Source organism: Meleagris gallopavo, chromosome 6, assembly GCF_905368555.1.
Source record: "Meleagris gallopavo chromosome 6, MGAL_WU_HG_1.1, whole genome shotgun sequence".
Taxonomy (NCBI): Eukaryota; Metazoa; Chordata; class Aves; order Galliformes; family Phasianidae; genus Meleagris; species Meleagris gallopavo.
In genome coordinates this window covers 41045863-41072311 of record NC_139409.1, presented here as the reverse complement: position 1 = coordinate 41072311, position 26449 = coordinate 41045863, and the positions used below count along the sequence as shown (strand labels likewise).

Here is a 26449-nt window from a genome sequence, read left to right as displayed (position 1 = left end):
CAATCCATTAAAGGGGAAAGAAAAACACCCCATCTACTCATGAAAGATGTCAGTTCCACTATAGTAAGATGCCTGTGGCAGAGAGTAAAGACAATTCAACAATGCAATAGTAAAGAGTCAAACGATCAGTGGAAGTGAGGTGGTTTAGCCTGAATTGATTCAAAGCTAATGTGCCAAGAAGTTCAGGAATGCTGCATATATTACAAGTCTTTCAGCACTTGTAAATTCTTTTTCAAGATTATCAGTGAGGTAAAATGGGGTGAAGGTAATAGCAAGGAGCTGGCAGTTAGTAAACAGATGTTTACCTATTCAGAAGATTTCAGCTCCAGGCAAGAACGAGATAATTGGTTTGATTACTGTTAAGAGTAATGTGTCAGGCTGTGTAATTTTATTCAGACTTGGAGCCAAAAGTTTTATTAAATGGGAGCATCAGACAGCATTTCAGATTGGGAGAAATTCGTTATAAGCTTTTGCTGTACAGGATAGCTTACATTCTATTTTCCTTTTTGCTTTGAGAAGTACTATGTGTATGTAAATGAAAGTCTAGTCTTCAGAAGCTTTCTTTCACACCCTTATCTTGAAAAACCACGGTCTGAGGTCACATTTTTAATCTGGTAGTGGTTACTGATAAAAGCTATTAATGTAGCATGCCTCTAGTGCAGCTATGTGCTCTAGCATAACCCCCTAGCCTTAAGGTAACCCCTAAGACTCATTCTGTATTCAAACGCGTTCTCAAACTCGAGCAATTAGCTTTGTGAGGTGACAAGTAAAAAGCTGTATGCACGGGGTGTGCAGCACTTACAAACTGAGTAAAGTACACTTGGTGAAACATTGGAGTTTAACCAGATTGTGCAGATCTGGTACTCTATGCAGGGACACAAGTTTGTGCCAGGATGGACCAAGGTGGGAGTAAGTGCTCAGAAGTGCTTCTCTCCCACTGCTGATGGATACTGAACTTCAGCACAAGGAGTACAAAGATAGAATTTAAAAAAATTAACCCTCATTTCAGAGCAGCACAAAAAAAGGGCTTGGAAATATTGTGCTGGAATATCTTCAACACTACCACCATTAAGTGAAATGACATTGAATAATAGATCACTGAGAGTTGGATACAGCCCCTAGTGAAGTGGGACCTGAGAGGGATAAATCCCACAGCTATATCACTTAAAGTGGGAGCATATATGTACCAGCCTGTTACAGTGGGAGGGTTAAAAGGGCCCTGAGGTGCCCCTCTCCTCTCCAGTAAATCAGTGAACTGACGTCAGCTGCATTCTGTGCATCTGCAACAAGCCAAGAAGCACCAGAGGGGGATTTAATTTTAAAAGAGTTGAAACCGTTACCATATGCCCTCCTCCCTACCATCTGGCTGGGGGGACATTTTGTACAAATTCAGCATGCCAGCTGCCTGTTCGGGAGGAAAAAAAAGAAGTTTCTCTTTTGGTAAAAATATTTGGCAGTTCCCTTTCCATCTTTAGTGGCCTCCAACGTAATCCAGATCTATGGAGGAGTTCTACAGATGCAGCCCTATTTATGGGCCTCAGAAATAGGCAGTGATAGATAGTGAAAAGCTTGTTTCACTGTTTTCAATTCTTCAGCCCAAAGTAAACTGTGATCCTAAAGTTGATATATGATGTTTGTAAACTGCCCAGAGTCTGTTTGTGTCTAAACAGAGACATCGTTTCTATTGTACATCTTATATATTTTCTATCACACTTAAGGTCATAAAATGATACAAGGTGGCATTAATTCATTATGATTATGAGATCACATTAATCATAACACACCAGGTAGAAATAATTTAAATATATGATGTCAGATATGGTATTTTGTCATATAGATTTACGATTAGGCAAATCAAATGTATGTTTATACCATTAGCTTATCTTTAGTTTGTCTAATCAAGTATACATCTGTTCATATATCTATGGCTTATCTTAGGTGCCAAATTAAAATAAATAAATACATCACGTTATAATCATTTCTGATTCATTACTCCCTGACCTGTGAAAAATCATCCATTAAGGGAGAATAATACCCCTCACATCCTGAAATAGTAGGAGTAACATGCTAATTAGAAATTGACGTGAAGTATGCAGCAGGCATCAAGATCTTGCTGCTCTTTAAATTGCAGAACAGAGCTCCCAGAGAATTTTCTTCAAGAAGTAAAGATTCCAGAAGGTTATTTTAAGGGTTACTTTGATCATTTGTCTTTGATAGCTCACATCATTTTCACTTGAAACCGTTTTCTGTTTCTCACAAGTTATCTTCGTCTGTTCACAGCATCACATCTTCAATATGTGCACACCCTGATGCTGCTGTTTTTTTCATTTTCTGGGACAGATTACAAAGGATTGTAAGTAAGCTAACCTCGGTGTTTCTGCTTTTCCTATTGATAGATTTTGTTATATACGAAGGCATACTCTCACAAACACATGAAGAGACAACTAGGTTTGAAGAAACTAAGCTTTGTGGTAATTGAGCTATTACATCCTACGTAGTCTGATCAAAATACTGCTACAGGGTTGCAGCTCAATGAGTGCAGAACTGTAACCAAAGAAACTGAAAATCAGTCAGAAAATAAAGAAGGTTCCTTTTTAGACTGGTCAAAACCCTTGAAATCACATTTTCTTGCGCAATATACGTAGTGTTGGTGACAAAAGCAAAAATATTATATATAAATATATGTATACACACATCACACACACACTTCCCCCTAAGTCCCAGGCTGCTTCATTAAAGAAAAGAGCACATTTTGAAGGAAAGACTTCATGTATTTCCACATTCAATGGCTTCTGATCCCAAGCAGAACTTTTTAGCATACGTTTGCTAATGAATTCCACGTCTACTGCAGATGTACAAGCTTTTAAAAGCACTTCTCCTTAAGCACAATTTGTTTTTATCAAGTCTACATGATTCTGAGCCAGTCTAGTCATTTGTGGCAGTTAATTCCATTCAACCTTCCCAGTTAGATGTGGCACAACACCCTGCCCTTGCCTGTAGAATTAGCCCTCCACAAACAGGATCTCCTTGGCACACTGTAATTGCTCCAAGTTACTTCATGAAATAATAACTATGTGAAATTTAGTCAGGTTTAAATGTTTCTAGCACCAATACCAGCACCTCTGAGTTCTAAAAACAGTTGCAGCAGTTCTATATATAGATGTTGCCTTCCCTGCAAATACCACTCGTTACTACTAAAGACAACTAATAGCACTGAGTCAGGTTCCTCCCTTTGTTCTAAGGACTGAGATCAGCCCGTGGTGGACTATAACAAGCTTCCTGTGGATGCAAAGCAGTGATCAAAAAGAAAGAAGTGTGGTGCAGCATTAGTACCAGAGAGAGGGTACAACCAGAAGGCCAATTCCTGTAATACTGCTGTATTAATAACATTTTCAGTTCCTGGGCTTTAATATTATACTCTTTAATATTATGTGCTGGTTTCTGGAACTGTTCTCGTGAGCTGAAAGGTGTCCTTGTAGCTGCATAGAAAAAGCTTGAAAGCATCAACCTTAAAACCTAAAGAACAGAAAAGCTAAATGAAATTCCTCTGAAATCAGAATTTGAAAGGCTGTCATTTTTGTAATTGTTGTGATTGACAGCACTGAAATTTCTACTATTCAAAAGCATTTTCATCTAGCTTGTTTTTTATTATTATTTTTTAATGTCTCTTGAGCATTCTGTGCTCTTATTTGTTTAAATTTTGGTTAAAAAAAAAAAAAAAAAAAGGACTGCTATCATTCTGTCTGATCTCCTGGAGGGAAGTTAACATATACTTGTGCTACTGTGTGCCATACATCTTTGTAGCAGATGCTCAATACATCTGATGGTGCTCTATAGGACAGGCTGCACACATTTTATAATTGATCTCTGCACTTAAATTGGGCACATGCTGAGCTTTTTAAACTCTAAAAATTCAACAGGAAGGCATTTCTTGGAGATTAAGCATATAGTAAAAATAGATGCAGGGTCTGAGATGTAATTGCCTCATTCTAAGCCATAGGCTAACTCCTGTAAAGGCCACAGTTTCTCATTAAAGCCACATGTAAGAAATATCATATATAGGTCACTCTGAAAATAACGCCTCCTGTTTGTTCCCACAGAAACTACAATGGATACAAAGAGCAAAATAATACTGCTTGGTAGAGCAAGTCCTCAGCTACAAAACTCTAATGTTGTCACCACCATTAGCTGTGTGTTACGCCAGAGATGAACAAGAATCTGCATGCCATGCTTGTAAAAATCTGCACCAACTGAAGTGACCCAAGAGTAGCCACTGCTGAAACACACCACCCACCCACCATATCGCTGTGCTCACATCTGCTGGTTTGTCTCTATAAACATTCAGCAAGCTTCAGTGAATATCAATGGCTGACATTTTATCAGTATGGAGGAATTCCATTCCACCCTTTCGCTTCATTTGCACTTCCATGACAGACACCATTCTGTCAGACTGCCCCTCTGCTGCATCTGTCACATGGCAACAACATGTAATGGAACACTGGTGGGAAGGTTCAACTTCTGCTGTATCACCAACATCTGCCTCTGATGTCATGAGCAAACATAATAAAATAGGAGGCATTATTTTAGAAGCACTATAATAATTCTAAGGGGAAAAAAGCAATTGTGATAGGCTAGTTTGGAAGGACACAGCTGAAGAAATTCACTTAAGAAAACAGGAACTACAAGCATTTGTTTTGATTAACTGCTTCAGGACTTCATATGCTACCTACATTTTGACTGTTTTCTTGTCTGCATGGCAGTAGAAGTGCTAACATCAAGGTCCCTTAAATTAAAATCTGATTTATCTTTATTTGTCAGACTCATTCACAGTATGAAAACGGAGGAAGCAGTGGGATGAGACCAAAGGAATTTTTTAATTAAAAACAAATTATTTATTTCTTACATAAATACAACACTAGCAACGCAGTTTTTTAGTTTTAAAACTTTTTTCCTTCTAGCCTTGTCATACTTTTGTTTACACACACTGCTGCACCAGTTACTCAAATAATGCTGTGAAAGTCCAGCTTAGTACCTGTTTACTCATTGGGCTTGGTACTGCACAGCTTATCCTGGAAGGGTTTTTCATTGCACCGGATTTCAGAAGTGGCAGCCAACCTGCTGCATGCCCTCTTGAACCCAAATCATTAGCTGTATTTAAGAGCCATTCAGTCGCAATGCTGACTTAAATCACAGAACGTCCCAGGTTGGAAGGGACTTCAAGGATCATGAATCTCCAACCCCCTGACCTAAACTGAAGAACCTGACAATATGATTTAGATAGTATCTGACAATGTCACTAAAAAAGTGCCTAGATAAGAAATAATATTTCAGAATGTTTACTATCGTTCCATTTTAAGTATCAGTGATGCAACAAATCTTCAGCAGTCCACCTCAGATAGCCATAAGGTTTGGCTTAAAAATAAAGTAAAATCAAAATACCTACAAGCACTGAACATTTAGGTTCATATGCTTTCTCTACTTCTTAAAATAAAAATTTGAATGGGGTGAACTATTAGTAAAAAGCTGCTGCAGTCCATAAAGAGATAGATACAGTCTTCAAGATGGTAAGGAACAAATTCTCTTTGCTTTTCTCAGAAAGGCAGAAACTCGACATCTTGAGAATAAGGTTATTATAAGCTTATTCAGCTTACTGCTCCCTTCAAGTGGTTTGTATTAGTTGCTGTTTCCTTATGGCAATAACATTAAAAGTTTGTGTGTATCCACACGATGGAGAGACACACGATGTGCTTGAAAAATTGAGTATTCATGTTTCAACTTTTCATACTCAAGATGGTAATGCAGCAGATTTTTACTTGAAGAAAAAACATTCAGACTTCAATTTCAGTAAGCATAATTCAAGAATAAGATCTACTTCAGGGAAAAAAGAGGAATTTGCACATTCCTGGAAGCCTTCAGTCCTGCTGGAAATTTCCCTCTGGCTATAGCAGCAAGTGCAGCACATAGAAATCCATGTTTGCTCTCATTTGATTCCTGTTGTAGGGCTCTCAAGCACTGATCCAAATGAGCTCAGAAGAAGGTAATGTGACTATGAAGACCTGTGCTCTCCATCTCTATTAGAAGATACAAAGACTTTTCAAAATAAATTTGTGAAATGCAGTGAGCTATTAGAACACAGGAATCATTTCAATATTTCATGCTGAACACCATCACATCAAGCAACACCCATTAACCCCAGAGAATCGCAAAACATTTCAGATCTGGATGTACAACCCTAGGGATTCACAGCAGTCAATTCACACGTTTTGAGCTTCAAAACAATAAAGAACAAAAGCTAGAGAAAATGTTTCATTAGGAAACAAGTCAACCTGCTATTTAGCTACTTATCAGCACCTTAGTCATCCAGACAGCAGCACTTTGATGATCTAAAATTTAACATACAGGTAGCTTTTACATACCAATATGTATACCACTGCTCATTAGATTTAACTTGATGTGTCTAAAGCCATAATAGCACAGCTTTCATTAATAGCTATATAGGTTTCTTTGCTGTCATTTGTAATACCTGCTTATGTCAGAGAGAGCTTCTACTGGAAACCTGAAGCAGCTACACTAAATATATCATAAAAATCATTAGAAAGGAAAGAAAACCAGACTACAGCTGACCCATAGAGAACTTTATTTTTTTTTTTAGTAAAAAAAAAACTGCCTACCACAGCCAGCACTACTAAAATACAAGTATTGCTACAGTTAGAACACTGTTGAGAATATATCTCCTATACACATTAGAAGTGTAAGTGAAATCGAACTTTAAGCCACATCACTTCCAGCTAGAGGTTAACTTGTGTGATGGGATGTAGTTAATCTCAGAGCAGAGATCAAGTGACAGCTCTATCAGCACAAGTTGCTACAAGATCCGTACACTGGGTAATGTGTCCTATTCAGGCCTTTGAGCTGCATCTGCAGTATCCCATCCCCAGGCTGAATACACGTCTGAAACATTTCCCATTTGGAAAGCTGATCCTTGCAAAAGTCTTGGTTTGTCACTTCAGGGCATTAAACTTGTCTTTTAAAATGCCTGTAGTTCTATAGTTTCCATAGCTGTGTCAAATACATATGCCAGATTCAGTTACACTAATGTTGCTTGGCATATAACAACTACATTTAGAGACTAAGTTCAACAGGCCCATTTTGATTTAATTAATGTAGACTTTAAAGTTGCAAGGAATAATTTCTGTTAACCAGGCTGATTGTACACATAACTTCTACCTGTAAACTGTGCACTATAACCTCTATTTAACCTATACAAGAGGTATAGGAACCTGTAACCACACTTTCATGGTAAGATCTGGCAGCAGGTAAATTACTCCAAGTGTTAACCGTTGGAAATGTACACTTCAATTCCTATTTACACACAGACTGCATGCTTTTTTTTCTATTTGACTAACAGCCCTCTGTGAGCATTCTCTTCAATTACTTGTAGATAAAAATTTGATCTATGACTGGAAAGAGCTATCCTTTTTGAAGAAAACAAAGGTAAGTGAAAGAACAGTGAAGTTGACAAGCAAACATCTGACAAGCTCTGTTACAAGAAGGTCCTCACAGGAGGAACTGTACTTCATTAATGCTTAGACCTTAAGGCAACTTACAAACCTGCACAGATAGGTAGAACATGGATTTAAGAGAAGAGTGATACAAACCAGCATAACTGGTATTATCCAGCAGTGATAGAACCAAAAGCAGTGAATTTGAGAAAGACAAGTATGTTTTCATAGAAGGGATTGGCTCTCCAATAAGAGTTAAGGAATCCCTTGGCTCCAGCAGTCTAGTGGCCACTTGCTGACTGACTTCTTCAGTTACTATGCTGCATTATGTTTGAGACATCCTTGTCTCAGATATGACTTCTCCAAGGGTAGATTTCTGTGGTGTGGTGTGATTTTTTTCTTTTGCTGTTATATATCTGTTATATCTATTCTTTTGCTGTTAATATCTGATAAGGTGCCAACACTTACTGGAGGTTTTTGCATGAAAAGTACTCATGATCATTTTTCACTGTATGGTCTTTTTGATGAAATGCTACTATTAGTGGCTATTTCAGTAGGACACATCCTATCATATTGATCTCACTTTCATGAGGCGTGTAGCATTTCACATCTTTGAGGATCTTCTGTCCATGTGTTCCATGGTTACTGGAAGAGAGAGGCAGATAGAACTCACTTCCTTCAGAAAGGATTCTGCCAAAGCAACTGCTGTGGTTAATTGCCGAAGACATACATACTCTTAGTGCCAAGCACAATGTACAAATTATCCAATGCTACTTCAGTTCTGGACTCTCAGAACTCATTCCGTGTTTTCCCTCAAGGATCAAACCCATCTGTTAAAGCTCATGTAAAAAAGAAACAGCTCACTGATTATATCCCCCGGTGCATGAACTATTAGCTAGAGAAATTTTAGCTTAGTGTCTGGTGTGTAGCTCAAAAATAATTCCAAAGAAGAGCTGATTGGTGAGGCTGTAAGAAATGCCTATCTGCTACTAAGCTTCAGCAGGAAAGTTAGTGGTTTCTCAAAACAAAATGGTGGTTCTTTTATTTATTTAATGCTAGTCAGAAGCCCTTTGGAAGCTGATTACAAAGAGGAAAAAGGTCCTGTGGTTTCTGTCACAAAAATGGTTGGTCTGGGTCCAACTGGCACTTTCAACAGGAAGTATGAGTTTACTGCCACAGTTTGGAAAGAGGTAACCTTAGAATACTCTTGAAAAGTCATTTCCTCAGATGCTAATTCACATATATTCAAACTAGTGTCAAAGGCAAAGTTTATTTTTTGCTTTGCTAAATAAAATGAAAAATGGATTTCCTCAAGGAAAGCATGTAAGCCTCCCAGCAAATGCACAGTTAAACAAGCCACATATACACTTCCCACTCTATTTGATGTAAGCAGAGAGAGCTCCTAAACACCTTGTCTTTTGTTTGACAAGAAAATAATGGGCATGTTTATAGCTATTCTACTGCTTTATCAGTGGGAGTGAACAACTGCCAGGAATGGGGTTGACTGGGATTAGTCTGCTGTGTCATTAAAACCACAAATCCATTACATAGTCACTAAGGAAAATTCATTTCCAGGGCTATTCAGTTGCTGTTTAGGGATTGCCTGCAGTCACAAGGCTAAAATTCACAGGGCTTTGGAATTCTTTTTTTCCACCCCCTGAAAGTAGTAACCATATCAAAACATGCAGTACAATTCAGCCTTCTCTCTAGTGTCTCCCTTTCTGTATCTTCAAAGTTCCTTCATTATCATCAGTATTTAAAGCTTATTTTTCCAGGAAAAACAAGTCTATTTCAACTGTCAGTGGCAGTTTCACATGCTAGTACATTGTTTTGTTTATTTCCTTACTCAGGCTGAATTAATATTAAATACCTCATACCTTCTAAGGATTTAACCATAACTTTTTAATAGAAAAAGTCAATGTACAAAATTAGATAAGAATCTTTTAAAAATACATATATTCCCATAAGAAATAACTGCACAGGTAAAGATAAAAGCCTCATTTAACTAGAATTGCCTCCTGAACTCAACTAAGCTTTTAAGATGTCATCTGCTCCAAAAGAAACAAGTAAATAACCATAAAACACATCTCCATACCATTTCTATAAAACCTGTCAAGAAGATTTCAGGTCTTTATGCTCTACAAGATTCAAGACTGAGTTATAGTAGAATGCAAAATGTTGAAGATCACAAATGAAGTACATTATTGCATCATACCAACACTCCATGAAGTCCATGCTTCTGGGCCTGATATGGTCAGTGATGAATGATTGAAGAAAGTGATCTCAGAAGACAATGCTTTAATACACCGCCAGTATGGGAATTGTCTCCCTACAGATTAGTGTATATCCTGGAGCAAGCGAGTTTATCCTTCTTAGTATAAATCTGGATGTTCTTACCTATGTACACGTCCTTCCTATAACCTGTTTCTCTCTTGAACTTTATAAAATTCTGTGGTATTTTCCAGAATCTATCAGTTCTGAACAACATGCATGTTTCAAAGCTTTAGGTTTTTTAAAATAGCTGTTGGCCAATGATCTTACTGATGAAGAATCAGTTTCCATACAGTTTAGAAGAAATCAGTAAACAGAACTTTTATTTCTGTCTAGTTTCTGGCATAAAATGCAACTGAAAGCAAGCATGCAAAGCTGACCTGGGACTGAAGCTGCTGCATATGTTTTAACACTGCTTCATTTTAAAAAGTGTGATTGGTGGATAAGTCCCCTAGGATGCATATCTTTTCTGGAAATCACAGGGAACAGCAGTCATCCAACAAGCCTCATTACAGTCACTGCATAATATCAGTGAATGTAAGAGAAATGAATAGAAGTATCACATTCAATCCATTTTATATTGATGCAACTTTGTGCTTTGGAATGAACAGTCTAATAACTACATGAATGCTTCATTTGATTAAATTGACTCCCTCTAGCAGCTTGGAGCTGCTGTACCAGAAGCACTGGAGACGCTCCATCCTAAATGGACATACTACATTTAGTGTCAAGTTACTGGCAGCTCTATAAACCATTTGACCCCACCAGTTGATGATCAAGTTGTAACTGACCTATGCATCCTCCAGAGATCAGCTGAACCTTTAAAGAACTCAAAGCTATTAGCCAACTAATCCCACACACATCCTCCACTTGTGAATTTAACTCTATGACTGTCTAAGCAGTGCAATGAGCATCACACAGGACTATCAGAACAGTGCACAAAAACAGCACAGTTAACATGGACACATTAAATCTCTTGAGCTTTACCTTTGCACCTATCATGATCAATAATGGGTGAATATCAAGAATAACAGCAACAAAACCTCAAATAGAAAGCAGTTAGTCATCCACTGATAATATTTATTACAAGGCACTGGGCAAGTATTGAGCAAACAATCTAAAGGACTTATCCCGCTAGATAAAAGAATGGGATCCTCAGTAATAAAAGCTCATTCTGAACACCACACAGGGCAACCTGCTGAGTCCAACTGTGCTTCCCACCCCATAAATGTTTGTAGAGTCAAAGAAGCAAATGTTAGTATTTGGTGAGCATCACCCCTGCCAACATGGGCCAAACCCAAGGGGAACACATTTGAGCTGTTAACCATTGTAAAAACATTAGGAGTAAAGAAGAAAATAATGAGCACTGATGTAACAAAACAAAGAAAAAAGATTCCAAAATCTATCATGTTAAAGGAATGTGCCTTTTTTGTCTGCTGACCTCTCATTCAGGGAAATACGCTGTTCAATATGATTCAGTGCAAAAAAAACCCAACCATTTCAAGGGAACGCAGAATTCCAACTCTGTTATAGGTGTCTTACAAATGTTAATCAATAGCTTAATGCTAAGCACACAGAGATGGCCCTATTCTAGCTTTATTCTTTCTCCCACATGCAAGAATCACCTCTACTTCACTGTGTAACTGCAGCAACTTCATATAATTCAGTTCTCCTCATGATATTCATTTTGCCTTTGAGTCAAGAAATCTATTTATCTAAAACATTTAAGAAACCAAAATACAGGTGCAACTGCCAAGAATTCAATCTTTTATTTAACAGATGTATATAGCAGAGAGCCCAAATGCTGACCAGTCCCTGCACCCCATCTCAGGCAAATCAGTGTTGCCTGAAACAAAGTTCTCACAGCACTGAGAGAACAGAAGAACACAATGCTTAAGAGAAAAGCTATAAGAAAGGAAATCTGCTGTAGTTCATAGGCATATTTAGGGATTCATTTTCTTAGATGTAGCTCCCTTAGTGTAACAAACAGATTCAAGACTACTAGAAGTAAAAGCAAGTCCAACAAGGGTGCAGATAGATCATTCAAAATGAAACGGCATCGCCCTGAAAATGGCTCATGACAACAGCAAAAATATGGATTTTTCTGATCCTTAGTAGGACAGGTAATGGCCACTTAAAGCTTTATGGTTTCATACCCCAACTGTTCTGTGTCAAATCATTTCCTAAGAGTCAAAAATTATTTGCTCTCAGGGCCAGTTTTCCACTAAGAGCCATTATAAAAACTTAAACATAGCCATTATTTCAAGATACTGACATTTATTTTACGATATAGGTAAGTCACCCACAGGGTTACAATTTAAAATAAATAAATTTACCTTTTCTTGAATCCTCTTGACTTTCACTCTCAATGCAAGTTTCCAAATTACATGGATAGGAAGCTTTATGAAATAGAAAGACAACTTATGCAGGAGATTATCCATAGTTTAAGCAACATCCGTTTCTGCACAATTAAAGAAGGATCCACATCAGGAATTTGAGACTTGGATGCATGTTTTCTGTCTCTTTCAAAAGAGCAGCAGTTTTCAGATGTTGCATAGTCCTTTTCTGCAGAGCAACTGGTGGAAGCCAGAACATCAAATGCAGAGCCTACAACAAATGACCAGTGTTATAAGGACAGTGTGATCTGGGAGGATTGAGGGAAGTGCTATCAAATGCAAATCATTTTGCTGACAGCATGCTCTAACAGTCTTACTTCTGGCAAGACTGTTCAGCTGCAAAAATAGAATAACAGTAACTAGGTGCTGATTTTTCCTACTCATCCTGCTACAAAGATGAAATCCGAGTGTATCTTAAAGCTTCTTCAGCTGCAGTAAAACTGTTAGGAAACCCGTTTCTCCCATACTTCTCCCCACCACTTCAGCTGTATTTAACCAACAGCACAGTCTGACTTCACTTTTGTTTTGCTCACAATCCTGTTATGTGGATTTCAGCCAGATTAATGCACTCTTTCATCCTCCGCTTCTTAAACTGGAATTGAAAGGCACTAGTTACAGGGCATAACAATGTAAGCTTATACAAAGCTCAGCTTGTAATAGGAGCCTTTGCCTTAAATCACACCTGCAAGCTCATTTCCTTTCAACTCATTACAGTTTTCTTTCTGTGAACCCTTCTCTACTTTGCACCTTTAATCAGAAGACAACACATTCGCCTGATTTTATAGTGAATGTAAAAGCAGCAAAGCATATTTCCACCAGTTATCATCCTAAATTCTTGAGCTTCAAAGCTATGGAAGATTTCTTTTCCTTGGGGAACTGGGCTTAACTTCAAGAAGAGAAGGCTTTGAGGAGACCTCGTTGTAGCCTTCCAGTACTTGAAGGGGGAATGACTATTTACATGGGTTGACAGTGATAGGACAAAGGGGAATGGTTTTAAACTAAGACAGGGGAGGTTTAGGTTAGATATTAGGAGGAAGTTTTTCCACACAGCGGGTGATGATGCACTGGAACAGGTTGCCCAAGGAGGTTGTGGATGGCCCATCCCTGGAGGCTGGATATGGCTCTGGGCAGCCTGGTCTGGTGGTTGGAGACCCTGCACATAGCAGGGGGTTGAAACTAGGTGATCTTTGAAGTCCTTTTCAACCCAGGCCATTCCCCCCCTCTTTCCTCACACCCCCCCCCCCCCACCCCATCATTGTTGATCTTTAAAGCAGAGAAGTCCCTGAGAGGAGCTGGGTTCTCATTACACCTGGGCAATTCCATCCTTGCTGGAACTCCACAGCCATAAGATATCATCTCAAAGTCTTTTAAAACTTTACTAAGGTTATTTCTGTCCATAATGCATTATTTAGAGTTTGGCTAATGCTAAAGAACTTATCCCGAAGCTATTGAATACAGACACCAAAGACTAACCAGTCAGAGCTCTGTTCTGTGCCTTCTGCACATCAGCATCTACAGGAGGTGAAAGAAACAATTTTTTCACTTTCCCAGCATAATTTCTGGAAAGTGATCCATCTGGTAGGGAAATATTGCTTTGCAGGATTCCTCTCCCACTCATCCCTTCTAGTTTAGCACAGTTAAGAAAAAAAAAATCTCTCAATGGATCCAGGAAAGGATCCAAAACAGATTTTCATGTTTGTTTTCAGCATTAGCTCATCCCACAATACTAGCACATTTCCTTCCCTTTAGGTTTGGAGGCTTAACACAAGCAACCATTCTGACATTTCACACTTGGAAACCTGCCTTCAGCAAATCCATTTCATGCTCCTAAATTACTGTTTGGCTGCTTGTACTTCAGTCCATCTGTTTGGATGGCACAAAGCCTGCTTACAAGGTGATCTTCCAGTCACACAACTGCTCCCATCGAGAAGCAAACCAATTTTAAACACTCTGCACAACTCTTCTCCTGCCCTCACACTGGTATGAGTCCTTGCTGCATAAGAACACTGCTTCTGTGCTTTATTGAATTTGTTGTCATTCGTGTGGCTCCGAGCACCTGAGAGAAAATCTGTAGTTGTCAGCACTGGAAAGTGCCAAGTACACTTGTTGCTGTGAAGCCAAGGGAATGTTACGAAGCTCAGTGACACATCAGTGTGAGAATTTTAATTGCACATACTCTGCAAAGCCAGGATCACCAGAAGGACAAGGGTAGTAAAACTGAAGACACAAACCACAAACACTGGAGCCAAGCAGGTGAAAGCATAAAGCTGTGCTTTGCTTTAAGAATTCTTTTAAGACGGGCAAGTGCTAGGACATAATGGTTCTGCATTGCATCCAACTTTTGTCAAAGATCAGTTTTACATTCTATGCCATTCATTAAAAAAACCATACAAGGCAGAAGACATCTGTGAAGTACTGCAATACGCAGCCAAGCTCTTCCAGAGTAATGGACCGCTTGTCAGTAGGCTTGTTTTGGGCACTGCTAATGTCTGTGTTTCAGCACCCACATGTACACCTACCTCTCATGTGCTGCATGTGGGTACTTGCTGTGCACAGAAGGAGACATTTGCAGCACCCAGATGACTGGAGTCTTGGAAGTGAAGGAGGACATCTGGTTGATACTTTGCCTTGGTCAATACCAGAATTCTATATTTTCTTTAACAGCCCTCTAAATCCCGTACTGGAACAAGGAGATGAAATAAGAAAGCCAGTATAATACTTCAATAACTAGAAAAACTTTCATGAACAAGAGCAGTGATATGGTTTTCCACTTTCCTTCAAGGAAGGCAATAGCAAGCCAAGAAAAGCAAAGACAGCTTTCAACATACTGTATCAGCTGTCAGAATGCTTTAGTGTAAAAGTTTAAGTGAAAAAATTCTCATTTCTGCAGTTCAAAATAATGTGGCAATAAAATTCCAAGTGAGCATTCTGATGCCTGAAAGAACAGTTTCTTCCTGTTGTACACTGTGTTTTTATTAAAACTGGCTCCTTGTGCCACAATACACTAAAAAAGAAAAGAGAAACATCAAGGAATTAACTGACTTTAGATTAAAACAGTGATCCATTAGGTACTCAACAAACAACAGAATAAGCTCCTGAGGCCTGGCATGGCATCTGTACAATATCAAGAAGAATAGCATTCACCTGTTTGTTCAACAAAAGCATATGATATCAGTCAAGGTGAATTTAGCAGCTCACATAGCACTTCAACAACATCTGCTCTGTATTACAACAACCTTTAATAATAGTAATAAAAATAACAGCTAAGGCCCTCAAATAGCACTCAGATTCTGTTATACAAGAGGCAAATAATTCTTTTTTGGGTGCAAACTCTGTATGTAGATGGATATAGATCTGTATGTACATGTATAACTGTAGTGTGCATACACACGTACTCATATATAGACAGAAGACACACATGATATTTTAGCTCCACATCCAGTTGTGGACTCCTCAGTGCAAGAAAGATACGGAGATAGTGAGCAAGCCCAGCAGAGACAAAGATAATTAAGTGACAGGAACATCTGTAATGGGAAAAAAAGCTGAGAGAACTGGGACGATTCAACCTGATGTGCTTAAATACCTGATGGGTTTGGAGGTGAGAGTGGGAAGGGCAGTGAAGAAGACTGACTTCCCAGCAGCACACTGTGCATATTTAAAAGGTGACAGACACAAAGCAAAATACATGAATTTCTATTTTTTTTTTTCCTCCTTTAAACTCTGATGATGTCACCACCTGTTGACTCCTTTAAACAGTGATGAAACTTTCTGAGTTTCAACTTTGGACATACACAAAACCTGACTGGAAACAACTCTGAGTAGCGTTTCTAACTCAGCTTTGAGCAAGGGGGTTGCACTAGACAATTTCCAGGAATTTCTTCCAACCTCAGCTATTCAACAATTTTGTGAAATCATAGGCTACTACTATTAAGCCCTAAGCATATGCTAATGATAGCGTTGATTCTGTATAAGAAGATGATCTTGTTTAAAAATGGGAGAAAGACAACTTTAAAATGTACCAATGAACTGTGATTCTCATATGCATAGATCTGTCACTAGTGTAGTGCCAACACATGACATATCTCAGTTTTCATAATGCTTAAGTATAATACAACATCTTTGTGTGCAGGCATTTGTGCAGACACACAAATAGCTTTATGCAGAACATTCTTTGTTGCAAGTAGTTGCTTGGCACTGTTAGACCAGATGGTTGGTCTGTAATTCCTAAACACTGAAGCATTTTGAGATTTTTTTTACCTCTGACCTCTTCCACGCATGCAAAGAGCAATTTGCTTTTCCTCTTTCTTCCAAGAGGCAGCTCATTCCTCAAGAACACCAAGCTGTGATAACCAACAGACTGTGATGGCAGTCGAACCTGAATGAAATCGCTCTTAGAACAATGTCCACAGCTCTAAAAAGAAACTCAACAGCAACGCTCATTTCTCAGAACTTCTTCTGTTGGTAAAGTAACACGCATGTTTACCACCTTCCCCACCAAACAAAAGATACAATCAACAAATATACAATTAGCAGAGCAGCATGTTAGGCCATACAACTAGAAGGATTGCCACAGTGGAAAGAGATAATTAAAAAAAATAAATGCTCACCCATGTCCTAGGCTCACAAAAAAAAACTCCAAAGAGAAGGATCCCCAAAAACAGACCCATCCCTATGGCAGTCAGCCCTTAAATGAGGTCTTGGCAGCCAGGCTCCACCCCTTCCATCACACAGCTGAATCGCCTTCACCTGTGCTCCATGGCTGACTCAGTGCTTGCCTCAGGTGAGCAATCAGTGGTTCAGGACCTGACTCAACAGTTCCCATACACAGAGGTATGGAACTTTTTATGTAGATATTGTTTCTTTGGTTGGTTGGTTGTTATTTTTACCGTGAACAAGAGTTTGAAGACTTGCACTTGCACTGCGACACTGAAAACACAGAACACCGATTTTCATGGCTACTGTCCTACAAACAACCTCTCTTTTCACTCTTTATACAGGCAGGAAAACTACTTGTCTTTTTAAAGCTCTATGGTACTGGGATTTGTTCCCCATTTGTTACCCACTCTTCTAAGTTCTTTGCATTACCAATCTTTAAATAGCAGCTTTCCATTTTACAAAGTGTCACCCTCTTGTGTATTATTTAACATTTATCTAAATTAAAATCTCACTCCATTTAAAAGTTGCCTCTTACTCTAAAATCTCTTGATCAATCATTATGTAGCTAGTTGGCCTCTATAAATTTGAACAATGCATGCTTCATTTTATCTTCCAGATTTTTTAATAGAAACCTTAATTGATGTTTTCACTAATTAATACCAGACCAAATACTGATCCAGTGATACCCTACTTGATACCTCTCTCCCCACTGGTGCTTCATTGCTAATTACTCCTACATTGTAGCCCAGGAAACTCTGTATTCATCTTAAAGGATTATGAAAGGCTTTTTCCTCCTGAATTCTTCCTCAAGGAAATTCCCACACACAGCAGCAAGAAGCCACACTAGAGTTAGATAACAAAAATCCACTGTGTTTTCTTTGTCTATTAAACACAAAATATTCTGGGGACTATTAACTGTCTGAACAGAAAAGATCAACTAATTACACACATGTCTCAGAGGAGAGTGAAAGCAGCTTCCCTGCTGTACACTGGGCTGTGCGTTAGTTGTAGCTGCTTGACAGGAGAGTAGGTTAGAAAGGACAGGCTGAAATTCACTGCTTGTGAACCTGGCAGCCAGCTCATCTTGTCTGTGCCTCTAGCTTTCATCCAGGGTGAATGTGAATATTTTCCATTTCTCGCTCACAAGAGTCCAATGTGAAGTCATTTTCAGAGTAAATTTGCCTCAGGTGGAGAACACTTACAAATAGAACACAGTCCTGATCTGTAATGACCTGGTTTATTTAAGACACAGAGACTTATAAGGTCAAATTGTCTAGAAAACCCAATCTTAATGAAAGTAGAAGCTTTATAAAAGCAACGTACTGGGCAACAAGGACTATATCTGTAGATGTATTTGGGGACAAGAGACTCATCACAGAATTGGAGAATCATAGGGGTTGGAGGGGACTTCTAAGGATCACGTAGTCAAACCTCCTGCTATGCAGGTTCCCCGCAGTAGATCATACAGGGTAGTGTCAAGGAGAGTTTTGAATTTCTCCAGGGATGGAGAGTCCACAGTCTCCTTAGGCAGCCTGTTTCACGGCTCTGTCACATGCAAAGAATTTTTCCTCATGTTCATATGGAGCTTCCTGATACCAGTTTCTGTCTGTTGCCCCTTGTTCTGTCGCTGCACACCACTGAAAAGAGCCTGGCCACATCCACTGACTACCATCCATCAGATATTCATAAGCACTGATAAGATCCTCCGATCCTCCCTCAGCCCTCTCATGTTGAACAGCCCCAGGTCTCCCAGCCCTTCCTTACAAGGAAGATGCCCCAGGACCCTCATCATCAACTTTGAGGCTCTCCACTGGACTCGCTCTAGAAGTTCCCTGTCTTTCTTGAACTGAGAAACCCAGAACTGGACGCCATACTCCAGTTGTGGCCGCACGTAAAGGAGAGTGGAACCATCACCTCCCTTGACCTGACAGCCATGCACTTTTTAATGCACCGCAGGATTCCACTGGCCGCCTTGGCAACAGGGGCACACTGCTGGCTCATGGCCAACCCGTTGTCCTCCAGGTCACCATGTTCCTTCTCTGCAGAGAAGGTCAGAACCTAACCCGTACTGATGCATGCGATTTTTCCTCCCCAAGACTGTATGAATGGCAGCACAGTCTTCTGGTGTGACAGAAACTCCCCCCAGCTTCATATCATAAGCAGACTTGCGGAGGGTGCATTCTACCCCTTCATCCAGATCACTGATGAAGATGTGCACCAAGACCGGACCGAGTGCCAAGCCCTGGGCAACACTGATAGCTACAGGCTTCCAACTGGACTCTGCCACTGATCACAGCCCTGTGAGTCACATGAGCTTGCTGAGGAGAGGTACTAAATACATTAATGACAAACACCCTTCTCTACAAGAACAAGGAAAAGAAGCAAATTTCAGAAGCTGTGGATCTTGAAGGTAAGTTTAAAATGCAAAAAAAATAGAACCCACACAAAACAACAACAGGGAAGAAATGAGTGGCATTTATTGAAACTTTGGAAATTGCACTGGACATAATAGAGGGAGGTATAAGGGCACCTGGTGGGCCTCTGGGAATATACAGCCCAGGGCTTGGAGTCTGCTGGGAAGCAGCAGTACCCAGGAGAAGACAAAAGGCGAGGGCTGGAAGTGGAAGTGGGTGGAAATGGCACTGAGGGGACTCCAAGCACACATGAAGACACACGAATGCAAGGGGTTGCTGGTGAGAAAGCTGTGTGAGCAGATGGAAGGCAGGGACATCACAGAGCAACAGGTGGTGACATCATCAAGCGAAGGACTGTGACCACACCACCCTCGCTGAGTACCTTTGGGTGTGGGCAGAGCCTGGTCCAGTTTGTTCGTCCTGGACTCCTGCTGAGCGTGTGCGCGAGGCTTGGAGGTGGAACGAGCGTTTGGCTTGAGTGTTGGGTTGTGCTTTGGGGACTGTGGGCAGCAGCTCACAGTGCCCATCTGTACAGCCATCACCTGCATTTCCCTGGCCTGCTTGGCTCAGGCAGCCAGGGTCCTACGAGGCGCACATACATCAGCTGAGGTGAACTGAGTGGGGACACATCTCCCAGGGTGGCAATGGGGTGAGCGCTGGGACATGGGGAGCTGCCAGGGCCAGAGTCTGACCCTCTGGGAGTATGGGGAATGGGGCGGCCCAGGCTTGGGGCCAAGAGGGGCTCCTGATGAGAGACTGGGATGTTTCTTCTGCCTCCCCCTGGGACAGCAACTGACAGTGGCCTCTCTCCCTCCTGCAGTGCGCAACTTTCATCACCGTGGTGCTGGTGAGGGGGGAGCAGATCCTCATCTTCAGACCCCAGCAGGCCACAGTGTGAACATCATGGCAGCAGAGCAGGCATGGCTGTGTCCGATCTGCCGTGATGAGCGAAGGGATGTGGCTTACGCGGTACCTTGCTGCCACGAGTTTTGTCTGGGCTGCATCCTGCGGTGGGCCAAGCAGAACAACAGCTGCCCGCTCTGTAGGACAGTCATGACTGTCATCAGGGTTGCTGAGTGGGACAACGATGAAGACCTGGATTTCATGATCTGGCCCCCAGCACAGCCTGTACCCGCCTGCTTCCAGGCAGGCATCGCTCCTGGCTACAGCCCCCGCAGCTCTTCGCCATCTCCTTCACTGTCCCCTTTACCATCCCCGCTGCCCTTTCTGCTGTTGCAAGAGGAGTGGGAGAATGAGGAGGCAGAAGAGCAGGATGCTCAGGAGGCAGATGAAGAGGGGGCTGAGGAAGCACAGGAGCAATGGGCTGAGGAGGCAGAAGAGCAGCAGGCCAAGGAGGAGGATGAAGAGGAGGCTGAGGAAGTAGAGGAGCTGCAGGCTGAGGAGGCAGAAGATGAGCCTACAGTGGGCGGTCTCCTGCCTGAGATCTGGGCAGCTCTGTTCAGGCAGCACCAGCAGATCCTGGACCCTGTGCTGCCCTGGCTGCGACAAGAGCTGAGAGTCATCTTTGGGGGACAGTGGTGGCCAGCACTGTCAACAGAGAGCATCATCCTGAATGCTCTGTGCAACGCTGGGCTGGATAGCGAGGCCCTGGTCCAGGAGGTGTGGCCTGTCCTGGAGAACAGAGCAGAGGCACTCATCCAGGGACTCATTGACACCATTGTGTGCCAGTGCGGTGAGGAGGCCCTCAGGCAGCTGGACCTCCAGGATGCTGATGTGTCCAGGGAGCAGCAGGACGGCCCTGTGGCCGCTCCTAGCCCCGCAGCCTCCCCACAAGTGACCCTCACCTCACGGCCCGCAAGTCCCAACACACAGGACCGGCCCAGCACACCAGAGGCTGTCCATGGCTGCCCCAGTCACTGCCCCGTTGTGCGCATCCTGAGGGAACCGGAGAAGCCCAATGAGGAGATGGAGCAGGGCACAGCAGCAGGTCCTTCTGCTCAGGGCAGTGGCTCCTCAGCTCCTGGCCGCTCACCTGGGGGGGCTCGGCATCCCCCCAAGAGAAGGGCCGACAGTGACTGTGATCCAGACCAGCCCTGCAAGAGGCTGCGCCGTCGGCGGCACTAGCAGCCACTTTAATTAAAAATAAAAATAGAAAAGATTGTTCCACAAAGTCTCAGTTTTACTCAAAACAGAGCTGGTGATCCATGCGCGCAGTGCTGCTTTCTCCCCCTCCGCCAACCATTGCCACCAAACCATCACGTTTATACAATTTATTCTATTTTGTCCTCACAGATCACAGAGTGCCTAAATAATTTGTTTTTTTCTGGGGAGAGATGATGAATACGTTAATGATCAACACTCTCCTCTACATAAATAAGAAAAAGAGGCAGATTTCAGAAGCCCTCCAAGAGATAACCGTAATGACCAATGTCATCACAGTGGCTATATTTGGGCTGCACACTGGGTGGTGAGACATTGTTCAAAACACACAAGAAACACTTGTGAGTATCCATTCATCCTGAGACCCTTTCATAGTGTCACCTCACAGCTTTAAATCAATGACAGTGAACAGTCCAACAACAATTAAAAAAGAAGCATGCAGACTTCTGACACAGAACAGCACTCAAAGTTGGTGTCACTGCTGAAAAGAGCCTGGCCACATCCACTGACTACCATCCATCAGATATTCATAAGCATTGATAAAATCCTCCCTCAGCACTCTCCATGATGAACAGCCCCAGGTCTCCCAGCCCTTCCTTACAAGGAAGATGCCCCAGGACCCTCATCATCAACTTTGAGGCTCTCCACTGGACTCGCTCTAGAAGTTCCCTGTCTTTCTTGAACTGAGAAGCCCAGAACTGGACGCCATACTCCAGTTGTGGCCGCACGTAAAGGAGAGTGGAACCATCACCTCCCTTGACCTGACAGCCATGCACTTTTTAATGCACCGCAGGATTCCACTGGCCTTCTGGGCAACATGTGGGCATACTCCATGGCCAATCTGAATATCAAGGTTCTTCTCTGCAGAGCTCATAATGCTAATAATATGGTATCAAAATGCAGAAAGCCACATACTAATATCATGTTTCTAAAAAAATCATATTCCACGCTATGGAACAGGATATGCAAAATCCAAAGCCAAATGTGAACAACAGAAGGAGACATTCCAGGGCTAAGCGAACTGAAAGAAATCTACTGGTGACAGAGTGCTTCATGAATGTGTAGTGTACAGAACATATATAACTCACTGGGAGAGCTGCAGGGAAATCTTCCCCAAAGTTCTCAAGCAAGGCTAGTATTTAACAAACATATTTTTGGCATACAATGGCAATGAGGCAGTGATTATTTCATTCTTTACTCTCTAACAGTCAATACATAGGTGGTACACAGCATGTGCTTAGATATCTATCATTTAAAATTCTCCTCCTACTACCATTTTTCTTCACCAAATAAAAGGGAAGGTATTTCTCTAATTGAGTCTGATCCCAGCAATTTACTCTCCTTTAAATTAAGAAAGCATAAATATACTTCACTGAAATTGAAGTAGCTTCTTCTCATAACACAGCTCTCCTACTTAAACCTGTTGTGCAGTATGTCCTGCTATATTTCCTTACAGCTTTATACATATGGAAATATTTTTTTCTTTTTTAAACACACTTATCCTTCCCAAGACAATTCAGGCATTTGAATTGAACCAAAAATAATTGACCTTTTCTCCTGTCTTCTCACAGTCTAAAATGAACCTTTTCCTTCCTTCCCTGAAGCCCTTCTAAACATCCCAAAGGAACCCCTGGTAGCCACAGCAGAAAGAAAGGGAACTTTGACATGGGCCTTGTAAGGGGGCAGCCTGGGAACACCTCTTCTTTCTTTAGAAGATCTAAACTGTCTTGTGGTTTATGGATAGTATCCTAGAAAATTCTATCTTTTTTTTTCTTCTCATCTTTGTGAAGATCTCAGGTTTGAAGTTGGTGAAGCAAGCAAGCAAATATAGGGTATTATGTAAGGGTATTATGTGACTTATCCTAGAGCAGTCAGTGTGAATCTTAATAGTGACAGGCAATACAGGATCTAATTGAAAGCATATACATACATGATTTGAAAGCTGGTGGAGAGTAAGGATCAAGAAGTACTGAGCACCTGAAATTCCAGGTACAATTAACAGTTCATCTGCTTAGCATCTACTGAAAAAAATGTATTCTACTTCATAAGAAGCTCAATTCCTAAAGGCCTAGGTCCTAGGCTGGTTTGTTTCTGTACTGATCAGATAAAAAGAAGAATGTGTTGGAAACCTACATATAGCAGAAGGAAGAACCAGCACAATAGTTTGGAGTTTAGAATAAAAGCTTGGCCAACAGGCTTCTAAATTTCACGTTGTAAGTTGGCAAATGTCTGACTTGAATGATATTTGAAAGTGAAAAGACACTCAGAAAATGGATTCTGGAAAATTATTCTTGGTTTAGGCTTTCTCTGCTTATATATCAAAGGATACTCTTCCTAGCAGCTGCATATCAATCTGTTCTTTCTGCTTTTTACATGCCCTAAGAAATATTTTAGGATTGAATTATCTGTCAGTTTTGGGTAGCCTGGATCTCTAGTGCAGATGATATGCAGCCACTTTAAAGACATCAAGCAGAGAAGATTGCACACATTATGAATGGATGATCAAAAAAGTGTGCCTAGAGAATGAGACAGAGCAGTATTTGCAGTCTTATTTTTTATTTCAGAACCTGAGGATGTGTCTAACCAGGAGTGCCCATAGCCAGATGTATCATCATCTCACAAAAAAGAGCTGAAGAAACACAAAAAATATGAGACAGACAATGTTCACGAATACAAAAGCTTTTGTATGAAGTTCTTACTTGAAAAGTTGTGAACTGTTTAGAGTAGACAGAAGAGAGACACAAGGAAATAAAAGACAGTACAAAACAGCAAAGAAAGGGTGAGCCTTCCTTGCTTTTACTCCATGCAGGGGAAAAACCAAGTCACAAGATATCTGAAAGACAGGAAAGAAGTAATTTTTAAAGTTTTCTTTTGAATAAAATAGGAAGTAATTAAAATGTGGAATTTTTTGCCACAGGTCATCTCAGAGATCAAATGCTAATCAGATTCACAAGAAGATTGGACACACAAGCATATAATGGGGACATTCATGAGAAATGGTACAGGCTGGGATACAACAGTGTATGCTGCAGGGCATAAGTCCTTAATCAACTCTAAGGAATTAGAAGCCAGGCTATTATAAGCAGTTATCCTGGCAGACAGAGAAATAATGATAATTTATTTATAGTGCTTTTGACGAAAATATAGGGGGAGGATATAAACACAACAGAAAATATGAATAGAACTAGTAAAAATACAAATGAATCAAATATGATGACCTAAGAATACAAAAACTGAACTTTCTTTTTAAGGAAAGAAAAGAGCTGAAATAACAGTTCATTGGCCAGAAAGAGTGACTTTGAGGTTAAGCCCAGGAAGGTGCATATATGAGGCGGCAGAAAAAATGTTCCAAATTTGCAAGTGGAATAGAAAAAGCTTTGTAATTATAGAGAGGGTGTAAACAGAACTGCAGCATATTGAATAAATGAATTATGTTTTTTATTAAAACAAAAATTACAAGTGAACCAAATTATGGGCCAGATGCAATATTGATACTTAAAAGTTTTATTAACATAAGATCTTCTCTGAGGGATTCAGTTTGCCTCATTCATTTGCTATTTGTACTTTCTCATTCTGAGCCTTGATGTGGTTCAATTCTTGCACAGGCAGAAGGTAACAGAGAAACAATCCTTTCCCAGCAGCACTGAAACTTATTGATAGGAAAGGCTGATGAAACTTGAATTATGTTTTTGTGCACAGAAACGATCACTCCACAGGGTTGTTAACATTATACCTTTTAACCTTATCCACTAAATTCTCAAAGAGCGAAGTCAAGAAGAGAAAACGACACAGATTTTCTTTCTCACAAGGAAAATGTGATGAACAGATTCCAATTGCAAAGTATGCAGTGTTATTAACTATCCCTAATTTGAATTCTGCATATACTGATGGACAATCTGTTGATTGCTGTTGTGCACTTCTTCATTATCCCAGCATGACTTCAGATGTGTCCATTAGCAGGGTCCACAGCCAAGCATGGTTACAGCTGTCATGCAGCTACAATATAGGTTTTGTTGGGGCCCTAAGAGCCAGAGCCTAAGCTTAAAACCCGATCCTGGGTGAACAGGGCAAGAGGACTCACTGAGTCTATGGCCATCATAAGGAACTGACTGAGCAGAACAGGCACAGTGTCTCCCAACTTCCATCAGCTTCCAACAGTTTGCAGGTCAATAATATCCTGCACCAGAAATGGTACCATAGATGTAACAGCCCAGATTATTTTTCCTTGCATAAATTGATGTAATTCCTCTAGAAGTCCTTATAAACACCTGACACCCACAACATGTGCAATGAATTACACTACTTAGCTTCCTCCATATCATCTGAGTTCCTTGAAAAAGCAAATATACACGTACATTTGTGTAGATAAATGACTGCTGAATTCTTATGAGCAATTGAGAACAGGCCTTGATCTGCTACTGCTATAGAGTATCAGCTGATTTGAACACTTTGCTACTACCACACATGCAAATATCACATTTCAGGCTCAGAGATAGAAATAAAAGGATTCTTGGAAAGAAATGATACAATTCCCTTTGTTTTCGTAAAATCTGGCAGCCAAAATGCTGAGCAGATAAAAGCAAAAGTAAAGGGCATAATGTAAGTAGAAATGTTATTGTGAACACCAGGGACTAAACAAGCAAGGCAGTCATAGAGTCAGCACCATTTATCACCACAAAAAGACTCAGCACTCCCGTTTCTATGGAAAAGTTATTCTGTTAGCTTTCTACCCATTATGATAAATATGACACAATGATTATGCACAAATACCCTTTCCAAACATAATTATGCTCTCATGATAAAGAAACACAATTTGTCAGTCAGAAAATATTTAAGGTATGGTTGGAACAGAATTATCCTATTGATAATGCACATAACTGGGAAATGCTCAGTCACTCTGTGGATTATACAGAAAATTTGAGAAGTAATACTGCAGTACTGGGACAGATAGCCATATCAAGAGAGTATCATTTACTGCTGGTACCAAAATGCAGGCACATTTTTCCCCGTTTCTGTGCAATGGGAATGTACTCATGTGGGATTACAATACTGTGCCCTTACACCTCTGTCACATTGCCTTTTGAAGAGC

The 26449-nt window shown here is 40.7% G+C and overlaps 2 protein-coding genes across 2 annotated transcripts in view; one reads left to right on the top strand and one right to left on the bottom strand.

Moving 5' to 3' along the window:
* The window catches only part of ATP2C1 (ATPase secretory pathway Ca2+ transporting 1), a 63655-nt gene extending 51331 nt beyond the window's left edge, over positions 1 to 12324 (bottom strand). Inside the window, exon 1 of the mRNA XM_031553960.2 lies at positions 12110 to 12324. Within this exon, the coding sequence (XP_031409820.1) occupies positions 12110 to 12214 (105 nt within the window). The 5' untranslated portion in view covers positions 12215 to 12324. The remainder of the gene's footprint in view (positions 1 to 12109) is intronic.
* A 7818-nt stretch (positions 12325 to 20142) lies between these two features.
* Positions 20143 to 21324, top strand: LOC109368421 (E3 ubiquitin-protein ligase Topors-like). Its single transcript, XM_019616797.2, has one exon. The coding sequence runs from the start codon at positions 20143 to 20145 to the stop codon at positions 21322 to 21324; it is 1182 nt and encodes a 393-aa protein (XP_019472342.1).
* Positions 21325 to 26449: the final 5125 nt, after the last annotated feature.

What these genes read in the sequence shown, in the direction of transcription:
- LOC109368421 (XM_019616797.2), top strand. Translation starts at nt 20,143, where the DNA reads ATGGCAGCAGAGCAGGCATGGCTGTGTCCGATCTGCCGTGATGAGCGA.